Source organism: Nomia melanderi, chromosome 8 (assembly GCF_051020985.1).
Source record: "Nomia melanderi isolate GNS246 chromosome 8, iyNomMela1, whole genome shotgun sequence".
Classification (NCBI taxonomy): domain Eukaryota; kingdom Metazoa; phylum Arthropoda; class Insecta; order Hymenoptera; family Halictidae; genus Nomia; species Nomia melanderi.
In genome coordinates this window covers 5,266,709-5,290,795 of record NC_135006.1, presented here as the reverse complement: position 1 = coordinate 5,290,795, position 24,087 = coordinate 5,266,709, and the positions used below count along the sequence as shown (strand labels likewise).

Below are 24,087 nucleotides of genomic sequence, written 5' to 3'. Positions count from 1 at the left end.
TCGACTCGAACGGCCGATACGGTGAAGCAGAAAAGAAAAAAGAATGAAAAGGGGAGGAAAAGGATGCGAACGACGGCTCGACGGGGGATCGTTAAACGGCGAGGTCTTCCGGGACGTGTTTACGTTCGAATAATTTTACGAAGTTCCGTGAACCAATGGCGGACCGCTGGGTCCTGGTTCAACGACCCGAAACTACGGGTGAAAGTCCTCGAGTCTTTCGCGACCCACATTTTACGACGCCATCAGAACGCGGGACGCGGGGATTCCCGAGCTATTTTCCCATCTTGCCCTGCTCCTTTTTTCAGCCCGGCCAGTTTTTATCTGTATGGTGCCGAGCCGAGCGTTGTCCCGATACTGAAAACCGGCTTGGGGAAAATTTTTCTCTGGGCTTTACCCGTATTAAGCTCGTTTACAAAAGCTGTTCTTATGACCGGCCGACAGTCGCGGTCCTGACACCGCTGAACTGCGAAAAAACAACGCGCTCGTTTTGATACACGATTTCATTTCGCGCTGCGGCCGGCCACGACGGCTACGAGCCGTCGGCTTTCCGCGGAGATTTCAGTGATTCGGTCCTCTCAGTTGATTAGTTGGCCACGCTTTTCGTTTGCGCGGATTGCGAGGCTGATCTTTGTTTATCTTATCGGGATTTTTTGATCGTAGAGTTAACACATTGTTGAACAGCAGTTTTACGCGGAAACTATCCCATGTCACCAGTTTTTATTCCGCAATTAAATATGAAAGTGAAACAATTTGAATAAACTTCAGTATACCTTAGTTATACATAATGAATTGGAATAAAACTTTGGATGTGCCTTTTATATAACTTTAAATGTTTTGTTCTTACAATATTCTATATTTCCCTGCATTTTGTTGTTTTGTTGTTTTGTTGTTTTGTTGAGGAGATTGTTTTTAGGAAAGGGATGAACGCGAGTGACTAGGAAAATGAATGAAATGAGTTGAGCGTTGAATGTAAGATGTAACAAAGGAGAGTTTTGTATGTTACTTGAGAATTAAATAATAAATTACTATAATTTTGTATCGACTGTAATTGAATTGTTCCGTTGAATAAAAGATGGTATTCAATTAAAGCTTCACATATTCTATAACTAATACTTCTTGTTTGCCTTAAAGGTATCAATGTGATTATAGTAATCACAGTATTGAAGTTTTAAGAAACTCTAAAAATTCCAATTTTAATTAGTGAGAAATGAAATAAATATTTACAACTTGTTCAGATATATTAAGTCAATTTACAAACAGCATTACGAAAAATAGAGTGTTTTTTTCTTTAATAAACAGGTTTGTAAAATTTAAAGTAAAATAAGGATATAACAGACTCTTATTAAGTCTCTAAGTTCAAAGATGTTCTTATATTGTCATGTATAATAAATCTATGTAATTATGGAAATAAAACAAGGATAATGTGAAACTTTAGAATAGTGGATTCCATTATGCAGGTGATATTTTCCTCGAAAAAGTTTTTCAGTTTCGGTGATGAAAAACTCCGTTATCCATTGCTGTTCCTAGAATCACTTCATATAGGGAGTGACACGGTTCAATTTAAATTTCACTCAGCGGCCAACACATAAGTATTCCCGGTAAACTTCGATTACTTTTCCCGTCTATGTCGAACGAGATAGGAACCGACTGCTAGCTGTTATTGCGTATACGTTTCAAGCAGACGTCAGCTTTCACGAGTCGCATTAACTTCCTGGAAATCTTACTCAACGAGTAAATTATGTTAAGCAATTTTTCCGGGGACCATGGTGAACGACCTTTCACCGATGACTTTTTACTCTGCTCGTAACACGAAAGTTAACAGGTACCCGGTAATTGTGTTTTCAAGTTCTAACATGCGGTCCAGACATTTACATTTTAAGCTACGTTAATTTTTATACTTCTTGACAGCTACATTTTCATCATACAAATCTGATTTTTGTGACATTTTACTTTCGTCAAAGTACATTCAAACTCGAAAAAACTGTACACAGAATAGTGTATTGAATATTCTCTGATTAAAAACTTTGTAACATGACGTTATAATTAAGAAGTTAATTATATTCTATAATTATGAAGTTAATTATATTCTATAATCACCTTTCAATAAATAAAAAATATATATTGACGAATAAAGAAAAAAGTAAATAAAGCAGGTTAATAAATACTTGATTTTTCTTTCTTATTAAATATCTTAATTTGACACGTCAGTGGCCGTAGTGAATGTATAGAAAATTAATACTCGTTTTACCCTTTTTATTGTTTTCTGTATCACAGTAACAAAAAATTTAAAAGGAATTAATAAATCTAATTACAGAATTCTCATTTGATACTCAAAACTTAAGTCTTCCTTTCGTGAGTAACTGATACAAGCGAAATGGGAAACAGTTTTTGTCGGTGGAAGAGTTGAAAACTCGCATTCAAGAACAATGGGCCAAATTAAATCAGGATCAAATAAAAAATATATATAAACCGTTACCACGACGATTAATTGAAACTATAAAAAATAACGGTAGCACAACACATTATTAATTTTTTTCTTACCTAAAATATACTACTATATTTATTACTATAAAATATCCTTATTGTTTTATAGTTTTATCGCACCTTATTTTATCAAAAATTAGAAATTTTAATAAAACTTTTTTCAATCTAACTCAACAACATTGCCGCTATGGAAATGTATGCACCTTAGTTGATTCTTTCGATTAATAACGAAAACTTTTACGAAGAAATTAGTATTAATAAAATATTAGATTAAATCGCAGATGTCTTATAGTTTTGTCGCGGAATGTATTCAGTTCTCAAAGGGTTAAAATTAGACAATTAGGATACATATTCGAGTAACTGCATTAATCAAAACCGATCGAAACATTTACCAAATAATATTTATGAAACTCGATATCAGTAAAATTGACTCGTTCCGTAAATCTAGCGTTAACCGATTTGTATCATTAAGTGGAATAATTCGCACGTAATAACTGTTGCTTATCACCAAGAACGGAATACTCCGTACACAATTAGCTACTTTTAGTTGTTTATGTGTTATTCGGCTATATCGGTTGGAGCAGATTAATTTCAATCAAAACCCTGAAAGACTTTCTGAAAGGCTTTCAATCAAAAGCTTGAAAACATCTCTGATTTATACAGTAAGCTCCACATTTACAACGAAGATGCAAATGGGTTAAAAATATCTATCAATACAGATAGTTCGATCGTTCGAGCAGTCGAATACGGAAGCAACGTAGGAAAATAAATGGCGGCTACGAGGTGAGTTAATCGCATTAAGCAATTTTTTGGGGCATGGAGATGTCGCCGCAGTATCCGAGGTCCGATTCTGTTGGTGGACTCCTGAATACGAATTAGCGGCCTCGAGTAGAAACCATACTGGCCAATGGAAAGCAGGCAGATGAGGTTGAGGGTGGAAACGTATGGGTTTGCGGCCGAAGTAAATTACAGCGACGGGGTTTGCGCCGCGGCACAGTTTACTTGTTTCATTAATTTTCTCTCTTTCTGTTTCGTGTTACCGGTTCCCGACTTTCCCTTCCGCAGTTTTCTTTCTTTCTTTATTAGATACGATTTTCCCTTATTACCATGTCGCCCACTTCTTCCGGAATTCGTCCCCCTTCCACGTTCGCGTTGTCCTTTTTATTCTCGCGTAACTTCACAGTATTTTTCTTGTTCTCTGTGAATGTTGCTTTATGAACTTAATTAACTTCCAGTTACATTTTTGTGAATAGAAATTTTAGGAATAGAATTTCTAGACGTTTAAACCAGTTTTAAGTGAATGTAAATTGTTAGTATTAATAATGAATTGTATTTATTGTTTGGATGAACAATACTATTGAAATAAAAATTGTCGGTACTAATTAGTTTTCTTTCTCCAATAGTTCTAGATCCTTTGAAGTAAGTTATATATGAAAAACGTCGATAACAATAACATTACAAATTTTGATTGAAAATAAATTACTATTCCGAAAATGAAAACTTTCAAACTACATTTTCGTTATTAGTACCCGGGGAACTAGAAAATCGGGACTGCAACCAGTCATTAATCGTGCAGTGGTGTTGATTCCAAGTTGAGATATGTAAAATCTGAACAGGACTTCTCTATTTGTCCTTTGTGAGAAATGAAATGACGAATGCAAGAACAAGACATCCAAACTTCAGAACGACCAGTACAAATAGATGAATGAGGGGATATAAATGCAATGTTAAAATTTTTTATTTTTCACTTTCATTAACTGAAACTTTTATCAATTAAATAGCGAGATATCTCTGATTTAAACGAGACCAAACAAGATTAAAGAAATATTAAAAAGAAAAAAGCAAAAAGAATTATTAAAAAGTTGTACCATTACATGGACCCTTTGCGGACGAGAATCGTTACACTTTTGCAAACCTTCTTCATAAAAAAGCTGAGTTACCTATCGAAGTCTTAAATAATAGAAAAAAGAAAACTACATATCAATCTCTCGTTATTTGCATAATTAAATTTTTCGTTTGCAGCTTTCGAATTTAAATATCAAAGTTCAAAGTCTCCATTATGACAGCACTCGACCGCAAGGGGTTAATATTGTTTCACCAATGTCTATCACCACTTGACACCATACATTACAACTGCTCCACCGTCGAGCTTCAGGGCTTGCCGAGGGGATTCGCTCCTCAGTGCTGGGGATGATTACCGGGCACTAATTCTGCAGATCGTACCGAATAATGTACAACTCTGACGAGATGGCAGGCTACCCGGAACGGAAAAGTCCAAGCGGTAAGACAACTCTTCCACTCGGAATGTTCGGGCTGCCTTGATTTTCAAAGTATGGTTATTATTGGTGCACGGCAATAACAAAGGACGGAAGCGAGACTGATGGTGCGATGGATTGAGATGTAATGATAGAGAACAAGTTAGCGACACTATGGACTTTGTTCCAATATCTGATAAACTTTGATCTTGAAGAGTAGGGTTGGTGCAGTGGAATTAAGCCCAGCAGATTTCTATGGTATTTAAGTGAACATCACTGTATCATTCCAATTTCTATTCACCAAAGAAGCCATTTCGAAGAACATAACATATTTCCCAGAGAAATATAAGAAAAAGGATCTTGCGCGATTGACGAGTCCTCTACTCATTCCTCGGACAACGATATTCCGTTTTTCAACCGCTGACGCCACGTTACTCTCACGACCTCCCTATTACTCGTCACCGGACTATCCCGGTCCCGCATCTATCTTCATCTTCCATTTTGTTCAGTCGTCCTCGCGTGGATCGGTGCGCGACCATCGCTCCCAACGTTCCCATTTCTCTTTCGTTTCACTTTGATGTTCGCGTTTCTCGTTTCCCGTTTGCCTCTGCCCTTTCAGTTCAGCTCCGGCCCTCCTCTCAATTTCCGTGTGCCATCTCCTCCACCGTTAACATCGCGAACCACCTTCGGTTACCGCGGATACGCGGCGTTCATGCTAAACGCGCCGCAATGCTGTCCGGAAAAGTGGAACAGAAATTCGCGGGAACGAAATCTCTTGCATCGCGAGATTCACGCCTATTCTCGTCCACCGTGAACGCGCAACCGGCCACCGACTATTTATTGCATTTCGGTACGGAATCACTGTGCACCGACAATATGCTCTCGGACAAGGATTGGGCGCGCGCGAGGATTGCGACGGTAAAATTTGTCACGTGCTTGTCTCGTAATTTTTCTTGTGGCAGTAGTCGTTAGAATTAGATTTCTCTTAGTACACGTTGTTTTAAAGCTTCTGATAGTTAGACCGTGGATTAGACTTTGTGTAGAATTGTTAAGAATGTAATTAGGAGAATAGAGGCGATAGAAAGATGCTTTTTAATAGATATTATAAGGAACACTGTATTTTGGACATTTTGTATATTTGTTCCGTATTGTGCGCGTTTTGTGCAATTTTGTAACTTTAAGATTTTTATAAATACATAGAAATCTAGTGTATATTGATTATAACGGAGTAGTGTTTTCGTTTTTATTTTTGAATAAATAATGGGGTGTGTTGAATTGGAAATTTTTAGCGTAACGTTTGTAGCGTTTGTAGCATTTGTGACTATGTGTTACCTGATTTTTCTTTAAGAATTTTGAAAAATATGGAAATGGTAATATAACAAATGAATAGTTAACTTTTTTCAAAATAAATTCCACCTGATGTTTCTATAATTAAGAAAATGGAGACTTGAATAAAAATATGATCCTGTTGCTTTCTACCTATTTCGATTTAAGTAAGTGAAATATTAATTTTTAAACTATTTGTTGATGTTTCTATATAATAGCCAATTTCTCGTTATTTCGATATTTTACAAACTTTTCCTTAAATAAAGTTTGTATGAATTTCGCGACACTCCCTTTCATACGGTCTTTTTCCTTCCTCTCTTTAATGAGATGTTTCCATCGTTTTTCAGTGATTTCGTAGCTTTCCAGAAGCTCGAGCATCGCCGTAATTTATGATCTCGTTAAAAACGCAAAAATCATTTATTTTTCGCGCGATATGATCCACGATAAGATCTCGAGAAGGAACCGGCGGGTTGAAGAGCCTGTGAAAGACGACTCATGGGAATGAATCATTTTGCAATCGAGTATTATTATTGCATAATGAGTACCAGTCGATCAGTTCTCCCGAAAAAGCCCAATAAAGATCGTTAGAACCATGAAATCCGGCTACGCCATTAATTCTTCCTGTCGTTCCGCGGCGTACTAATGAGTCGGAAGAATTAAACGAGATGAAAATATGTATTTCTGTACAGCAATCCCAACCGTCTGCCGTGCAGATATTTACGAATATGAAGAATTCAAATATACCAGAATATTAAATTGGTACCAAATATATTTTAAATCAGCATACTTTACTTTTGTTTGAAATATTTAATAAATTTTTCCAATTCTATTGATCCATGAAATAACATTAAAGATAAATATAGCTTTTGCGATGAGTAAGTATTATGAAGAATAATGAGAATATGTACAGCATGTTTGAATCTACAATATGCAGTGGTATATATATTACAATAAAAATAATTTTTACATTGTATCAAATAATGTATCGATGTCTTTTATGAAAGAAAGAATTTTATATTAAACACCGAACTTCTTTAATAATTGCATGAACATTTATAGCCTACTTACAAGATTATGTAATTCAGCTTGCCAGAAATCTAAGTTCATAAAGCTTTAACAAAATTTAACGAGAATATCATTTTTCTGTACGATTAACTTTATACCATATGATTTGTTCATGATTAGTCTTCAAGTAGTTACTTTATCGCGGATGGTACTCCAAAAACTAACTATATATTCATTGTAACAGAAAATTTTCAGTAAAAGTTATTGAGAATTAGAAGACAAGTAAATTAATAACATTCATACTCATGAAATTCAGTGTAAGTTTGTCACCACAGATATGACCAGTAAAATTTAACAAAACCATTAATACTGATCAAAGCATAATATTAATTGACTTGTGAATTTGTGCATTAATTTAAAAATTTAGACTTACATAAAAATCCACAACTAGCTGCGGATTTTCGAAGCTAAATTTTCCCTCCCCTGAATTCTATTGCATTTCAGGTAGCGTGCAGAAAATCTTTTCCCGAGTTGAAAATTTCAATCGCGAATATCTGAGGAATACGAGTTACGCAATTACTGGCTGTCATCTTCGTTCGCGTTTCAGACCTTTTTTTACCGACAGAGATTCAAGAAAGCAGTCAAATGCAGGCGAGACGTGTCAGGCTTGACTTTCTATCATTTCCTTAAGAACGACCGCGCTGGCTGCTTTGAATATTACTTTTGCCCTGAAGCGTCGCGATGCAAATATTAGGAGGAGTGACCTACGAAAAATTACTTCAAAGCCTTATACGCTTTCCGGGATATCTGAGCTATTTTAAGGAAATTACCATTAAACGGAACGGAATTACCTAAATCTTTTGAAGTCCCCAGTCATATCGCGTTTCGGATTCACGCAATTCGAATGAATGCGTACTTCCCTGACAAAGAGAACGCAAAATTCTTTTCAACAATTGATGGTATTAAAACTGTGACGCTTTCAATAAATTTTAGTATCTGTGTGCCAGTTAATTCGTATATCTATCATATAAATTTCATTTTATTCGTATATTGGAGAAATTTGTCACGAACAAAACAAAAATTTGTTAAAAGTTTTTAATAATTATTGTGAATATACAGTATCTGTTATGAGATTAACCCTTATCGCTCTAATCGGTAGTCTCACTGCCAATGCCAAGCATGGATACATCAAACACAATTCCAACAGTATAATATATACATGAATTAATTGCCTGTTTTTAAAAATATTATTTTATGCTTCTCCAACATTCATGATTGAATTTCTTCCTTGAAATTATCAAAATTTATTTGGAGTAACTGACAATCATTCTACCATATTATTGGAGTGATAAAGGTTAATAATTACACATTTAATAAAAACAAATAATAAAAACACATTTTTCGCAGAAAGAATTTCCAAAGTATGCGGTCAAGGACTTTTCTTTTAATTCTAGGCATACGAGATTCTTCCAAGAAGAAAAAAAATATGGGAAGGAATGGAACTTGTGGCTTTTTCAATGAAGAAAAACCAATTTTGAAGGAAATCTTAAAGGTATTTCGAAAGAACGCAGGGTTCTTCAAAAGGAGAAGACTTTGTCTGTCAGTTCGAACTCTGGCGAAAAGTTCATAATGAAATACTGTAAGAACGGGGAGTATCAAGAGTTTGAAAGAATCTCAATTTAATAAATGGTGGTTTAGTGAATGACAATCAATATTTATGTGTATATCTCTGGTAACTAAACTGTATCGTACAGGAAAAATAACTTTTAACCTGTCACTTCAACAAAATTCGAAATTGGAAGGATAACGAAATATAGTGTAATAAATATTTATTTATAAAGATTAAGAATTTCTATATCAACATTTAAAACATAGATATTATAATATTAATTATATAACATTATATGGTACAACAGCATTCAAAACTTTCATCGCAGAAAAAGACAAATTATATATCAAACTCTCCAATACTACAACAAAAAAGATTAAACTATTAAAACTTTCGATTTTATAACATATAACCCGTCGCCAACTGCTCATATTGATTAAATACCTTTTACACTTCTCAATGAAAACAATAATCTTTTCAAGTCGTAAAAATTTCCTATCAATAACATAAATTAAGGTGAAAAACAAACTTCTCCGCCATTTTTCGAATCTCACATTGTTATAACTTTGATCGAAGAAAATATCGAAGAACAGAATCACCGCAGAAACGTAGAAACTGTTCGCGTATTCAAACCGATTTACAAGAAAATATGAGACTCTGGAAACAAAGACATTGGAGCTATCTTCAGATGGATATTACGGAACGAGGTATTTCTCTCATCGCGATTCCTATCGGACTTTTGTCGTTCCATGCCTCAAAGGGTCGAGAGCAAAAGAAAGAAGATCGGTTCGGAACTTTTTCATGCCTCGAAGAAACGTCGGCCATTTTTAACAGGATCTTCGTCGTCCATTTCCTTACGTCCGCGAGCTGCGACCTTTCAGGTGCCCCCACCCTCACCCTCAGAATCCTGTCCCTTCAGGACACAGCAAAGAATCTTGGGATACTTCGTCGATTGTCCTATCCTCTCTTCGTTAACTTCCTATTTCCACCGAAGGTGTATACCTGCTTTGCTAACGATTATTTCCGTTTCTTGCTAGAATCTGTGCTTTTCGTATCGTAAGCATGTGCTGACTAACCTTCTGTTATCAGACAAAAGAAATTTTTCTCGAGGAAAAACGAAAAGTTCACTGGGTATTGCTTATTATTTGATTTTTGATTTTCTTAACATTCTTAATCCTTGGTATTGTCGTTTGAAATCTTTTGGGGGTCACAATATGTATGTATCTTTCTAATGCAAAAGACGGAATAAGAGGAAAGAGGAAAATATGTCAAGGTGGTTGTAAAAGGATTGGGAAGTCTTTAAGGAATTCTATGTTTTGCCTTTACTGTTTTCGAGAATTGTTTTTTATTTTTATGTTTGAGATTTTTTGGAAATGAGAGTAACGAATTCTAATAATGTTTCTATTATGTTCAATAGAAATTTCAATGGCAATTACTTTAAATTATGTAGATGATTATCTATGTATATGTTTTTGTTAACTGATTTTAGCACTTCTTTATACACTTTCTTTCTTCTTCATCTTCCGATTATGCACTTCTTTGTGATATACTATATCTGAGTTTTCATTCGAGAAAATTGTAACGACATAAACAGTATAATAAGAACTGAAGTAATAAGAGCAAAATCGAGGTGTCTTTAAATGCATGTTTCTAAAATGAGAAACTAAAGTCTAATGAATATTTGATATTAAACTTCATTAAAAATTAGCGTTGAAAGTTAACGTCTATCATGGTATTTTTCATAAATTTTCATACCCGGCAGCATGGATTTATTCAGCCTCGTTTCAACTTTTACGTCTATTTTATATTCATCAGAACTAATGGAACACCATGTATTTCTAGTGTGATAAAGTAGCACAAATTTTTCATCTATATTTATCCCATTACTCCGCGAGACAGCATTCCTGTCGGCGTTTTAAAAAAATATGTCAAACTAATATTTCAAACGACACAGATTGGATGCTTTTTAACACTCGATTAATTCGTAAATTTGTGTCAAGACACTGGGGAGTCGCGAGCGGTCTGGTTAATTAAAAGCTTTTATATAAGACGTGGAAACACTATTTTTACGCTTGCTATCTCAATAATAAATATTGGTTTTTAATAATACCATTCTAGTGAAAATCATATCAATAATACCCATTTTCTTATTAACTTGTAAATTTTTCAGATGTTTTAATTAATTTTTGTTCTAATATATTTTTAGATCTCTGTAATAATTTCAAATGATTCTGTAAAAGATATTTAGTTGATACAGCACGTCTCAAAATAATTATATTTTCCTTTCATTAAAGGTTAAAATGTATAAAACCGTGTATAGAAATTTATTATTAATTTAAATTAAATAAGTGACATGCTTTTTATGGAAAAATATTTTTCCACGACTTATGAATATACTTTAGATTTATATGTAAATTCGTATGACCTCTCACTTATATGTTTCAAAATTGATATAATATAAAATACTCCTTTGATTAGGACTTTTAAATTAATTATTAAAACTCAAGTATTAATTAATCCAATGTAATAAGTACATACCTTCTGAATGCAGTTTACATGTGAAAGTTTGCTTTAAGAATCGCCAGTACGTTTAACCTTTGCCTCTATCGATTTCCTGTCAACGGTTGTATCTAGAAGTTCATTCAATATTTCTTCCGCAACTCACCCTCCCTTTTCCAAAGTGAACACGAGCTTCCCTTAAGGATTAAGAATGAATAATGCGTGGCTACTACAAAACATACCGACCGTGACATTTCATCAAGAAAAGTTTTATATTAAAAATTAAAACTTAAACGCCATTCAAACATAATTAACTATAAAAAAATACAATACAAATACTGAAGATAAATATAATAAAAATTGATATTCAGTATATCCGATTATATTCAATATTATCAAATTTCCTCATTTCACCCATTTTTAAATATAAACAGACACAACGAGTGAATACCAGGAACATAAGAAGATAAATACAATTCAATACATTCAATACAATTTTTTCTCATATTCGTCTCTGATATCCAGTATGTTTCATTTTAAATGATACGAATATTGCAAATTTAAATGATTAATCGTTCGTTGTAAAATACAAAATTCAATCGACATATTTCCAGAATTGGAACGAATTATCCATCGAAGTTGCAAAATGTTTCCGCGTCACAAGCGGCAAGATTTTTGCTCCCTCGAAAATCAGTTTCAATTATTAGTCCGTGAAGTAATGTATCGGGGACGAACTGGCACTATCACTGATGTTTGTAACCGTTATCCTTTTTCCCGGGCGAACGTCTCGTATCTTAAACGAATATTTGTTCTGCGTTCCAGGTTCATGCATTCTGCACGTGACACACGGAAAATAACGGGGGGGGGGGGGAAAGAATAGACGGGGGTTTCATTGTTTTCCGCGTTCGAAAAGTAGATGATTCGATATCCAATATATCGGCAGACAAGTAGCTATGTACTCACCCTGCAGAAGCTGGTGATGGCGGAGATCTGAAACAGAAAACAGAAAGCAACGATCAGTCGCTGGAATCCGGTGTGGGGCGGGTAGATAAATAATTGATGTGAATCCTGGAAAGAATCGGATCTGTATGTACGCCGCTGATCAAAAGTTTAGGTATACCTTTCGCAATCTATTGATTGCTATCGGGACGTCGGATGCACACAAGCTGACCCCTTTTTAATTCTAGATGGTTCGCGAAAGATAGGACGTGGAATCGTAAAAAATTTATCGACAAATACTTTGTTGGTAAAAAATATAACGAGAGTTTCTTAGCATTCTACTTCAATCTTCATTAGTATATTTGCTTTTATTTTCTGGATTCAGAGTTGCTGACATTGTTTCGTTCACGTGTCACTTGGCAATTTATTTTTCTAAATTCAACCACCTTTATTGGTGGATTTTCTTAGATTTATAGTCGCTGTTACTTGTATATTGTATGTAATAGGTAAACTGAAATTATTTTATTAATGATAAGATATTGTGGGAAATTGTTGAATCGTGCTGGTATTATATTTTGTAATTTTGTTTTTCTAAGTTCTGTCAATCTATATTACACTGTTATCAGTATTGATTACAAGTTTCCAAATAGCTATCATCATGTATTTGCTAAAGAAACGTTAATACAGATTTTAAATATTGAAAATTAGTCATCGTGAATTAATAAAAGTACAAAAATCTTTCGTTATAGAAAGAAGAGAGAAACAAATCAGAAGATACATTTTGTTAGTGGAAATAGAAACAGAAACTAATACAAAAATTGAAGAACCGATTAATCGGACAATATAGAAATTGATGTAAAGTTAAATGAACCAAAGAAAACATAGAACTGTTAATAAAATTTAATCCTTTGCGTACCGAAATGTTCTCAGTGATCCGATAAAAAATTTACAATTTTTACTTTACTCAATTGAATTTTAAATTAAATTATACTTTGCTCAATTGTAGTTCAGTATTTCACTTTAATAATAATCTATTTGAGAAACACTAAATTACATCAATTATATTACACAAGCATAATATTACCAATAAATATAGACAAAGTATAGTAAAATACATAGTTTTTGAAATGAAATTTAACCCTATCTCTTTGAACATAAGACTGTAAAGGGTGAAAAAACGGTCATTTGACCGGTCGCGGTACGTTTAGTGCACACATTAAAATCGACTTCAACGATTCGTCTGGCTTCTCTAGTTAAAAAGGTTCGGTTTGATACGAAACAGACGACGGGGCCCAATTGAAATTCGAGAACCGTCCCGGTATGGAAGCATCGACGTCGGCGTGGAAGAAGCATTCGAAGCAGATCGCGGCGAGCTCGAGCGGGAGGACTCCAAAAAAGTTTTGACCGCGATTATCATAAGAACTTTCGCGACAGTAAAACGGGTTAGCGTCGACTCGGTTGGGGGGAAAAAACGGGCAAGTATTTTACGTATTCCTCGACGTTTCGAGGGCCCGAACTTCTGTGTACAGCGTCGGAATTAGATATCCCGACCAAGTTGCCTCTGTCTTCTACTGCCGCTTTTACATTTCACCTCATACTTCTCACTAACGACCTTACTTTTTTAAATTCCCGACGACTACCCGCAGCTCTTGGACTCCGTGTCGGCCATTGCGCATGGTAGATTTCGTTAAACACGCGGATACAATTTTGAAACTATTATTCTTTTTTACTTTTGAAACGTTAATATTTGAACGTTAAATTTGGTATTTTGTATTTTCCGGTGGTTAATGGAATTTGGATTTTATAATTTTGGGCGAACGTAAAGATGTAGAATAGAAGAAATGAAAGTGAATTCTTTAACATTTAATTTGACATTGAACCTTATTTAGTTTTTACGAATTACGCAATTGTACATATAACGTACGTATAAATTAATAATAATTGTAGTTGTTGTAGCAACGTTAAAAACAAATAAGTGAAGTTAGTATTCATTGCAAGTAATATTTCTGGTAACTCGGTAAAAAAAATTCAATATATACATGGTGCGTCTAAATTCTTCGTCTTATAAGTGCAAATTATAAAACAGTCTTACACGAGATGTAAGTAAAACGTACTAATTCTCAGCGTATGTATCAAATAAATAAAATGATCCAAAAACCATTTAAATAGATAGATACATCATCCGAATATATACAGTTTGTAAATTAAATTTTTCATTTAACACTAGTAGCTTCCAAAATATTTGATCAAATTATTTCATTACCTATGGATAACTGTTGACAAAAAGAAAGACACATATCAAATATTTTACAATGTTCCTGTTTTGTATATTAATACTATCGTTCACTTTGAGCTCGAAATATTAGATAATCCCATACTTATCTTACTGTATAAGATCATTTTACAATACCATTTTTGAAACAGTATTAAAAAATTAACAGAAAATTGGGAAAACGTCATACACACCGATGATCAGTACGTCGATTAAAAAAAAGAACGTAAGAAGTTAAAAGTAAAAAGAAACGTCACCACTTATGAGATGACCCATTTTTAAATCAGTCGCGGTCGGTATCGAAACTATGAATTATTTATCAAGCGACAGGAGGTGTTCATATCCTCGCGTAAAACGATTGTATTAAATATAAGACACTTATTGATCCCGAGAAATTGGTTTCGGACGACCTCGATTTCCAACAACGACATTTCTCTCTGAAACAAATTAGCCCTGGCAGAAACCTACTCCCGCGATCGTGACAAATAAGACGACATTAAGCTCGGGCAAAAGCGTTTTCGCCGCGTCGAACTTTAATTTAACGAATGAAATCTGTTTGGGTCAAGGTTCACGGTACCTCGCAGTTCCGAATGGAAGTTCAATTATGTTCTGACGTTCAGAGCTTTATATTTGTCATGCCCTCGTCAGCCGGTTATTGCTGAAGAATAATATTAGAATTGACAAGGGATAGATGTCACTGGGTCAAGTGTGTGTCTATTGAATCGAGAGTTTTATGCATCGATAGCATACACCATTGTGGGGAACACAATAAAATAAAAATTTCGGTCAAGTTCACTAGAGACTCCGTTTTCCATGCAATCTGTTGAAATCTTTCATGGAGAAAATAGGTTTTAGCAAGAGAAGTTTTTTATCTTTGTGCCCCACTATGTAGGAATGCCAATTCAATTAAAAATCTATATTTTATATTTTATATTTCTTTTTTTGAAAGGAAGTATTGGGTTATAAAGTGAATGCAGTTTTTATTTTTTGATGGAGTTCATCCAATCAAAGTATCAGGAATATGTCTACCGTTCAATATTTTTCAAGTTCGCTTCTCTATCTCAGAATTGCTTTTGAAATTCTTCCTAATTTTTAACAACACAGTTTCAGGGTAAAAATTAAAAACCTTGGAAAGAGATTACGAATAATAGATGAACCTTTAAATGTATGATTTTTCAACAATTGGTATACTATTATAAAATGTCTGATTTATGTATCAAAATACAATAAAAATGCAATTTAGAAGATCTATGATACTTTATTATCACTTTTTTATATGACTAAAGTATTGACTGTTTGCAGTATAGGTTTTAAGCCTAATTATAGTATTGGAAAATTGATGAATCTGAGTGCTACACAGTAGAAAATTGGACTAAAGCTTCGGTGTTAGTGTCTGTTCTATAAAATAAGATCAAATATTGCTATGTTTCGCCACAGTCAGTCGTGAACATGTGAAAAGTGGAAGTAAAGAAACTGATGAATAATTTTACTATGTGATGTCACATTAAGAGATTCAAAGAAGTCAAATTGAACACAAGTACTTGTAAAATAGGAATATTGTAGCTGACTCGCCCTGTATTTCATTAATATATTCTATAAATAGTATTTAGTTCCAGCTTAATTCCACCTTACTCTGCCTTACAGAAAAAAATTTTCCTTCTAAAAATAAAAATAAGGACTACAATTAGATAACTCGAAAAACAATATATCATACAATAGACACAATTATTAATTATTATGTAATTAAGGGTTGAACATTTTTTAAGCTTTTTAAAGCATAAATACGAATTCTACGCCTATAAATGACCATATGATCGTATTGGATAACTTTATATAAAGGAAAACGATTTTTATGTCTTCATTAATTGCCCGAGGAACAAATGCTCATTTAAGTAAAACAATCGCACGTTTAGTCGGTTCCGGAAAACTTTTGGATTTCCATCGATTGCTTGGGAAATTTGACACTAAACGTACCAGGAGCGGTCAAATGGTTGACACTACCAAATAAAAAAATGCATGTATAGTTTCCCGTCCTTGTTAAAAGCAAATGGAAATATATAATCTTTTTCTTATCATCGAAAAGATGTTTTGTGCATTGTTTTCGTATTAAATCAACAATCGGCTATATTCCTTTCAGAAAAATATGATCGGTAGCTAAAATGCCTGTACGTTTAGTATTAATGTCAAACAATATCTGTAGCCTATAATCTTGCGCTGCCAATGAAACTTGACTTATCCTAATGTCACGTTAATACTCGATGTAACTTGGCAACCCCATTGTTCACCACTGATCGGTTACCCACTTCACCAGGCTCCGATTAAATTCGATGATGAACTCACTGCGATAAAGTTTGGTCAAGTTCATTACATCGTGGGGTCGATTTTCATTAGAATGTGGAAATCCGGGAGGATTCGAGGAATTCTTTCGTATAATATACATTCTTATTAGACACCCCAGAAAATTCGATTTCTTTTCGGACTACATGAATGTGATACAGATAAATAACGAAGTACTTTCAATTAGTCCTTTTTATATAGACGATGTTAAGGGATGGAACAATATTTCATTTCTATTAAATTTACCGGAAAGTTCTGTATGTTTTTTAATTAAAAGAAAATAATACATTACCAATGCATTTATTAGTATTTACTCAAAAATATAATTTTCATCGTAACTAATCTCCTATTCATAGCGTAATAGTAATTTGGATTGATAATGTGGATTCCATTTCGGTAGAATCATTACCTTTTGGAAATTTGGGATGACGCCGGACAGAATTTTCCAGTAAACTAATACATGTCATATATTAATATTGAATAATGTTGAAATTATTTTAATATTTCAACAATACACTGATCAACAACCGTATCATTAACGTCAAATTATAAAATACACATGCAAAATTTACATTTTTGACGATGTATCAGTCCTTAATTGTATTTCGGTTATCAATTTTCAATTCGGTTTATATTTTGCGTGAAAGGTCGCATCACCAGGAATATGTGCACACTCATTACTAACGTTAATACAACATCTTTATCAAAACATGATATTATTATTGAAACCAGAATTCACATAAACATATAAAGACGCGAGTAAAAACTTTTAAAAATAAGATAATAAACACAATTAAATTCCGGACTAATTGTAAGTATAATTAAAATTCTCTTGGAGATTCGTTCACTTTACCTTTAAAAAAGTATTACAGAATACACAAGCTAAATGCAGAGTTAGTAAAAATGTATAATTTGAAATCTTGTACAATTATTTTTCGTCAAAGAAGGTAAATTTTACAATTAGACAATTACAATTTTGTTTAGTTGGTCTAGTAAGAGAAAACTCACTGAACAAAATAAAAACCCTTTTAACGAATATAAACTAATTATCATTGGAATAGTTGAACCAAAATGTGGTTAATATTAAATATCTTCATTAGACAGATACACTATGCTAATTTTGTGGCAAAAATTACTGTATTTGACTTATGAATAGCTGTACAGATCGTTATCGAATTAAATCCTTGAACTAAATACATAAACAGAAGAGTAACATTTATTTTCATTACAAATATGCCACAATTAACATATAATAATAGATTTTTCTGTAAAAGTAAGTTGTTGATGGATCAATTCGCTGTTATTAATCTCTTTTTTATTTCACTTGTCAAATCAATCAAACTTTTGATTTACGAACATGGAAACAATAATAATTATTCCAAACATGTAATATAATTGTACACTTTACATGTTATAATATAAAACCTGTACACGTAACATTCTACATCTTTTAATGAAATATGAATATCGAAAAAAGATATTCTATAGGCTACCCATACAATTTTATCAATTTTTGATACTTTCCACATTCTGGAGTTAACCACTGTGGTAAATAAAGGGCTCGGATAACCGATCCAACAAACTTCCGACATCCATTGATTTTTCTGTCATCAGAACTTCTCGGCCCTGCATTTATCTGCCACACGTCACGTTCGTAATTACCGTGGTCAGCGACAAGAAAAATCCATACACTACTGTCTTATCATTTGTGATGGATTAGTGACAATTATGTTTTTAATACACATTTAATAAATACAATAAATGTATAGTTAGTGCAATAAATTTATTATTATAAAATGAATAGAAACTTCTTTATACAAATTTGTATAAAAATTAAACTAAAAACGTGATTCTACAAAAATATTTTGCCATATATTTATAGATCTATAAATAATCTCCATTTGAACCATTTTTAAGTACAATGAATATTGGATAATTGCAACATCGAGAACTTCTTTATAATTATAACATACTGGTCCTAATTACTGTTGAAATTATTAAATGTTCACTGCATTTATTTTCTATCTTTACAATTTATAAGCACTTGTAAATCAGGATGTGTTCAAGTAAAATGGTTCATTTCTTTTTTAAACTATGAAACATGCACGAATGAATTACTACTATTAGGTTGTGTAATATGAAATATCGGATTTTGTTTACTCATAAATGTTTGTACTCCTGTTGTCGTTATTCCTTTGTTTTCGTACAACCTCTTAAACAGTTTTATTGTTGATTATCAGAGTAACTTCTTGCAAAAAAAATTTTCCGAATTGTGTTAAAACGTAAAATAGTACTAATTTTTTCACTGATCAATTACTTATTTTTTCAAGAAAACGTGTAATTCTTCTTCGTTTTATAGGTGAATTTGCCCTGCCTTTGACGAATATACACTTTATCATTTGATACTATAGATATATACTATAAACTACCACAGTCAACTGGTTAAGTAAGTATGATGAACATACGTGCAAAATTTCATAAAAAATAACGTGTATTGTCAGTCGATAAAGACGAGAAGCCCCAAAAAAGCCCAAGTTCGCGGTAATGTTTCTCTCTTTCCCTGTCTCTCTCTTTTTTTTCACTTTCGGTCGAAAATAGATTTTCTCGAAGAAATCAAGCAGAGATGGGACGGTTCGATACGGAATTGAAGGAATTCCCGAGTTTCCAACGTGTCGGCGTCGCGCACGACGAGGACGGCTGGGGGGAAGGTTCCTATCGATGCATAAGTTCGAGCTGCCTTGTGCTCGCTGATTTATAGTTGGCCGAGCTCGCGCTCTAAGCGGCTACTTCCGGTCGTCGCGCTTTTCTGTCGACCGTGTTAAGATGGCGGAACCAAGGAGAACAGTTGGTTATATCGTACTATGTATGGTCTGACAAATTTAGTGGAACACTGACATTTGTTTCGCAAGTTATCTTGTCACAATTGAATATTGGGTTAAAGGTTTTCTATACTTTTTTAGAATTAGTTGCTGTAATTATAAGTTATAATATTAATATTATTGATTCTTGTGCACTATATCGTGGTTGGCAGTTTTGTAATTAACCCTTTACAGACCAAACTTTTTATCCTGGCTGTAACAAAATTGATGAAATTAATAAATATCAACCTGTAAATACAAATTAACGATGTATTCGATAGTCTTAATGACCTTATTAGGACGAATGTATTTTGTACCTTTGAAGTTACAATGACGTTGAACGTTTATGCATGTGTATAAAGTTGAAGTTGATTAATTATTCAATTTCATTTGTTATTTTGCGGTATTCAGAAGGTATAGTATTATTATTATTGAAAATAACTGTAATTGTTACTGCTATTGCTATTATTATAGTTACCATAATTTCATTATAAATAATTAAAACAATACTTATTTATAGACATTTGTATTCTTAAAATGATCGTAGCTTGTTAAATTCAATGGTAAATAAAACCGTCGAGCTTCTGCAAATTTAATATCGCACTGGTCTTAGTAAAGGAAACAAGTGACAAAAGACCTTTTGATAAAATGTCTAGCTGTCAAGTAGAAGTGGATGGAACGGCGGGCAAAACAACATTCCTCAAAACTGTGAATAACTCTCAGCTCAGGAACTGACTACGCATTTTCGCAGAAGGGCCTGGTTGCTGACATTCCATCAGCACGCACGATTCCGGTTAATGGCGCGGCACTTCGCGGTAAACGTTCGTTACAACCGGCAGTCGCGAATTCTTGATGACGTTTCACATGCAAACACCTCGATCGATACGTGTCCGCGCATAACTGTCACAACCGGCACAAAGAGACACGTTAATCGCGATTATCTAATCTGGATTTGCGCGGACCGCTGGCTCGATTGTTATAAATTAAACAGATATTATTCCATTGCCCGATATCCTTCTGCTACTCCGGAATGATGTCGGACTACAATGACATTCGACGGATGTACACACCGGTCTATAAGTCATCGGATATGTGAATCGATGAAGTTAGAATTCACGAATGACTGACAAACTGGCCTAATAGAAATAATTAATGGTGTTGAAAGAGGATTAGAAATTTTTCATGTGAAAATCGCTAGAATTGGCGTCATTATTAAAAAATTTTCAGTTAACAATTAATGATTGAAATATAATAATTTTCAACTATATTAAAAAGTCTGAATACATAATATTGTACACTTCATTGCAGAACTGATTGATTTGAAGTGTTGACAATTTTAATACGGATTGTTCAAAGAAATCTTCATCGATCCCTTAACTATCGATGTTCCAGATGTGTAATCGGAACTTCTTGTGTTTGACGTATGCAAATAGCTTTAAGTAAACAACCGACCAGATGAAGTACAGGAAACGTAAAACAGTAAGTTTGGTAAATATTTAATGATGCAGCAATACGAGATACGTATTTTCGAGTGTATTAAAATGGAAGCAGAAAGGTACTCTGAAAAATAGTCTAAATCAACGGCAGTTCCCTTTTCTCAAGTCAACAATATATAATATTAAAATATTAGATATAAGCAAATAACATATATTAAATTATGAACTCAAACGAATGTTTCACTATATAGTTGATATTGTTGCTATGTAGAAACATTTACATAACTAAAATAAATGAACATAATATAGTTTTTTATTAATTGCTACAAACGAGAATATTTAACATTAATCGGTAATTTTTGGACTTTCATGTTAAATTCACGTCCGTACTTAACCTCTTGCCTTACAATAACGTGTCAAACTCGTGGTAAAGATTTTAAACAGAATTTAACAAGCATAAATATTACTCTATTCTTATGAATTCAAATCGAATATTATTCTTCTGTTATCAACTATTATACTTCGGAGCAAAGATCGATAAAGAATATACATATACTTTATTTCTTTTTCTTAATATATTATTAACCTCTTGTACGCGAGGTCTCCATGGCGGAGTCATTATGAACTACAAAGTTTTGTCATTAAATATGTTGTAACATTTGTATCTGTAAATTATTGGTTAGGTTTATGTTTCTATTGAAACTGTTTCGAGTGCAAACACTTAATGACAAAGTAGTTGTATCGAATATAGTTGAGAAGTAAATCATAGGGAAAGGGGTTATAAAGGTTAACCTTTCAGCAACGGCGGGCCTAGCCGCGAAGCTATACCTCTGTACAGTGTAAGGTTTGACGCAATCTGCATGTCATAAATGTAGCACTAGTAGATTAGACTATAATGTTCGCAACTATCAAATATACACGAAAGCTACTATAGTGGCGTATAGCAGTTGAATGGTTAAAATCAGTAAGTTTAATAAGAAACAGTTAAACAATCATGTTCGTGAATCCGAGGATTATCTTTCGTCACGTTCGCCATAAGGTTTCGTCCGCGAGTAACGTGCGCGGCAGACGCGCGCGTAAACATTCGACATGGTACTCCTAATCCCAATCTTCTATCGCCGTTTTCATCCTTAACGAGTAAAGCGCGACTTGTCTAGAATCCCACCCACGCGACTGGTGGTGGGGGTGTCTAGACACCCAATCTCTTTTCCCTCTCTGTCGCGCGCGTGCGACGCGATTTACATTAACGCGGCGTGTTCAACCCCCGAAGCGGAAACCCGAGCCACCCCGCGGGGCACGGCACACATGATCGAGGGACAAGATTCGAGGACACGGGGGTATTTTCTTGGCTGAATACCGCTGCGAGCGCGGCCGTGCATGGCATTTTCAAGATGTCGCCGTGTCTCGGGTGGCACGAGGAAAATGTCTGGAAGAGCACGAGATTTTGGTGAGAATAATTCCAAGAGTTTTTCACACTATAGGTTAGAAAATTTTAACATTGTAAGTGCTCAAATTGGGAAATTTTGTTCTTTTTTTCTTATTGTTTTGTGATACATGATTCAAATGTAATTTTCTTATTTATAAGTAAATAGACGTCAATAATACTGGCACTATTGAAAGATGATGTTATTAGGATGTAATGGAGGATGTATTTAATGTAATGTTTTGTAACTTTCTTCTCTCTCCTGGGAAATTTTAAATTTGGCACTTAGAGCATTTTCTACAAATATTTCTTATTTCTCAATCACCAACATTTTAATTAATGTTTGTTCTGTTTTGTTTATTCATACGTTCACTATCACGAGAAGTTTGAGTATTTAATATAGAATATTAGGAAACGAGTTATGGAAACTCAAAATTTGAGTGTTTTTTTTCTAATCTTTTAACCAAAAGGTTAAATTGTTATAAAAATATATGCGTGAAATATTCTTTCAGATTCCATATCCTAAATTCATTTAATTAAAAGTATAAAGTATACGGCGTGAGTAACAGAATTAATTTCACGTTGGGAATAGCGTAACGTTGGAAAAGCAATCTGAAAAATATAAAAATATATCGTGTTTCCTTCACGTTTAACATTATCATTATTACTTTATAATATAAATCATTACAGTATTATTATTTTCAGCTGCATAATGTCACACCGGAAAAGATTACACCTAAATCTATACAACACTCCATATGAATATAACATAACTGATGCATATCGATACGACAAATATTTCAATGTTTCTCAAACTGTTTGAAAACGTACCGTACAATAGATTGATACACAAGTATCGATTCTAAATATAAATGTATCCACGATGGACCCAGTCTCAGTTTCAACCATAACAGAGGCAAAATTCTCGTTATAACAGAGAATCTTCCCTCGCTTATCGATACATCGACAAAAAGAAATTGAGATAGTTTTAAACGGGCGCGTTGAACAAAGTTGGCAGGAACAAGGGAAAGAGAATAGACGATCAAATGGAAGTTCTGTTTGACTTTGGCGGCGGATGGAAATTGTTCGGCGAGTATCTTGCCCCAAGAAATCGGTTGGCTATGAGCAGTGTGTTTGGACGGATTTAATGGCGTCTGTGGAAGGATTAATAGCGGCGAAGGCAGAGCCCCGTTGAGAGCTTACGGAAGTCTTCATTTTAGCGGGAACGTAGCGAAGATCGTAAAATGGTAATGATTGGATTAATAATGTGCTTTCATTCAGGTCTCATTCTCTGTTGGCGAAGTTCTTCCATCTATACTATGCAGCATGGTGCTTACATTTCATGTCATTCGACTAGAGGTTTCTGAAGGTGTAGTTTCAAAATATACGCGTATAAATGTTAAGAATTTCAGTTGGAGTAATTATTTTAGTTGTAAGTGGAGAGCTAATGTTGTGTATGTATAGCTCAGTGAAGAATTAAGAATTTGAAGTGAAGAGGTAGCAGCTAATATAATATAATATTATTCTTACTTCCAATATAATACAGTGCTTGTTGTAGAAGATGAAGACGATTTTCTTGAATGTCATTTGTATCGATGAAAGTTGATTTACAGATTTTTGAAGTTACTCAGATACGATAATTAA

General features: G+C 33.8%; 1 protein-coding gene and 1 long non-coding RNA gene across 9 annotated transcripts in view; one reads left to right on the top strand and one right to left on the bottom strand.

Moving 5' to 3' along the window:
- Nrx-1 (neurexin 1) overlaps window positions 1-24,087 on the bottom strand; it is a 529,026-nt gene that overhangs the window by 228,092 nt on the left and 276,847 nt on the right. For all 8 annotated transcript variants that reach the window (XR_012999218.1, XM_076370172.1, XM_076370173.1 and 5 more), the window contains one exon: window positions 12,142-12,168. Coding sequence is in view for 7 of the 8 variants with exons in the window: in XM_076370172.1 (XP_076226287.1) it covers window positions 12,142-12,168 (27 nt within the window). In the remaining variant the exon portion in view is untranslated. The remainder of the gene's footprint in view (window positions 1-12,141; window positions 12,169-24,087) is intronic.
- On the top strand, window positions 19,501-21,314 carry LOC143174783 (uncharacterized). The gene is made up of 3 exons (XR_012999118.1): window positions 19,501-19,998; window positions 20,105-20,399; window positions 20,893-21,314. It is a non-coding gene; the product is annotated as an uncharacterized LOC143174783 (long non-coding RNA).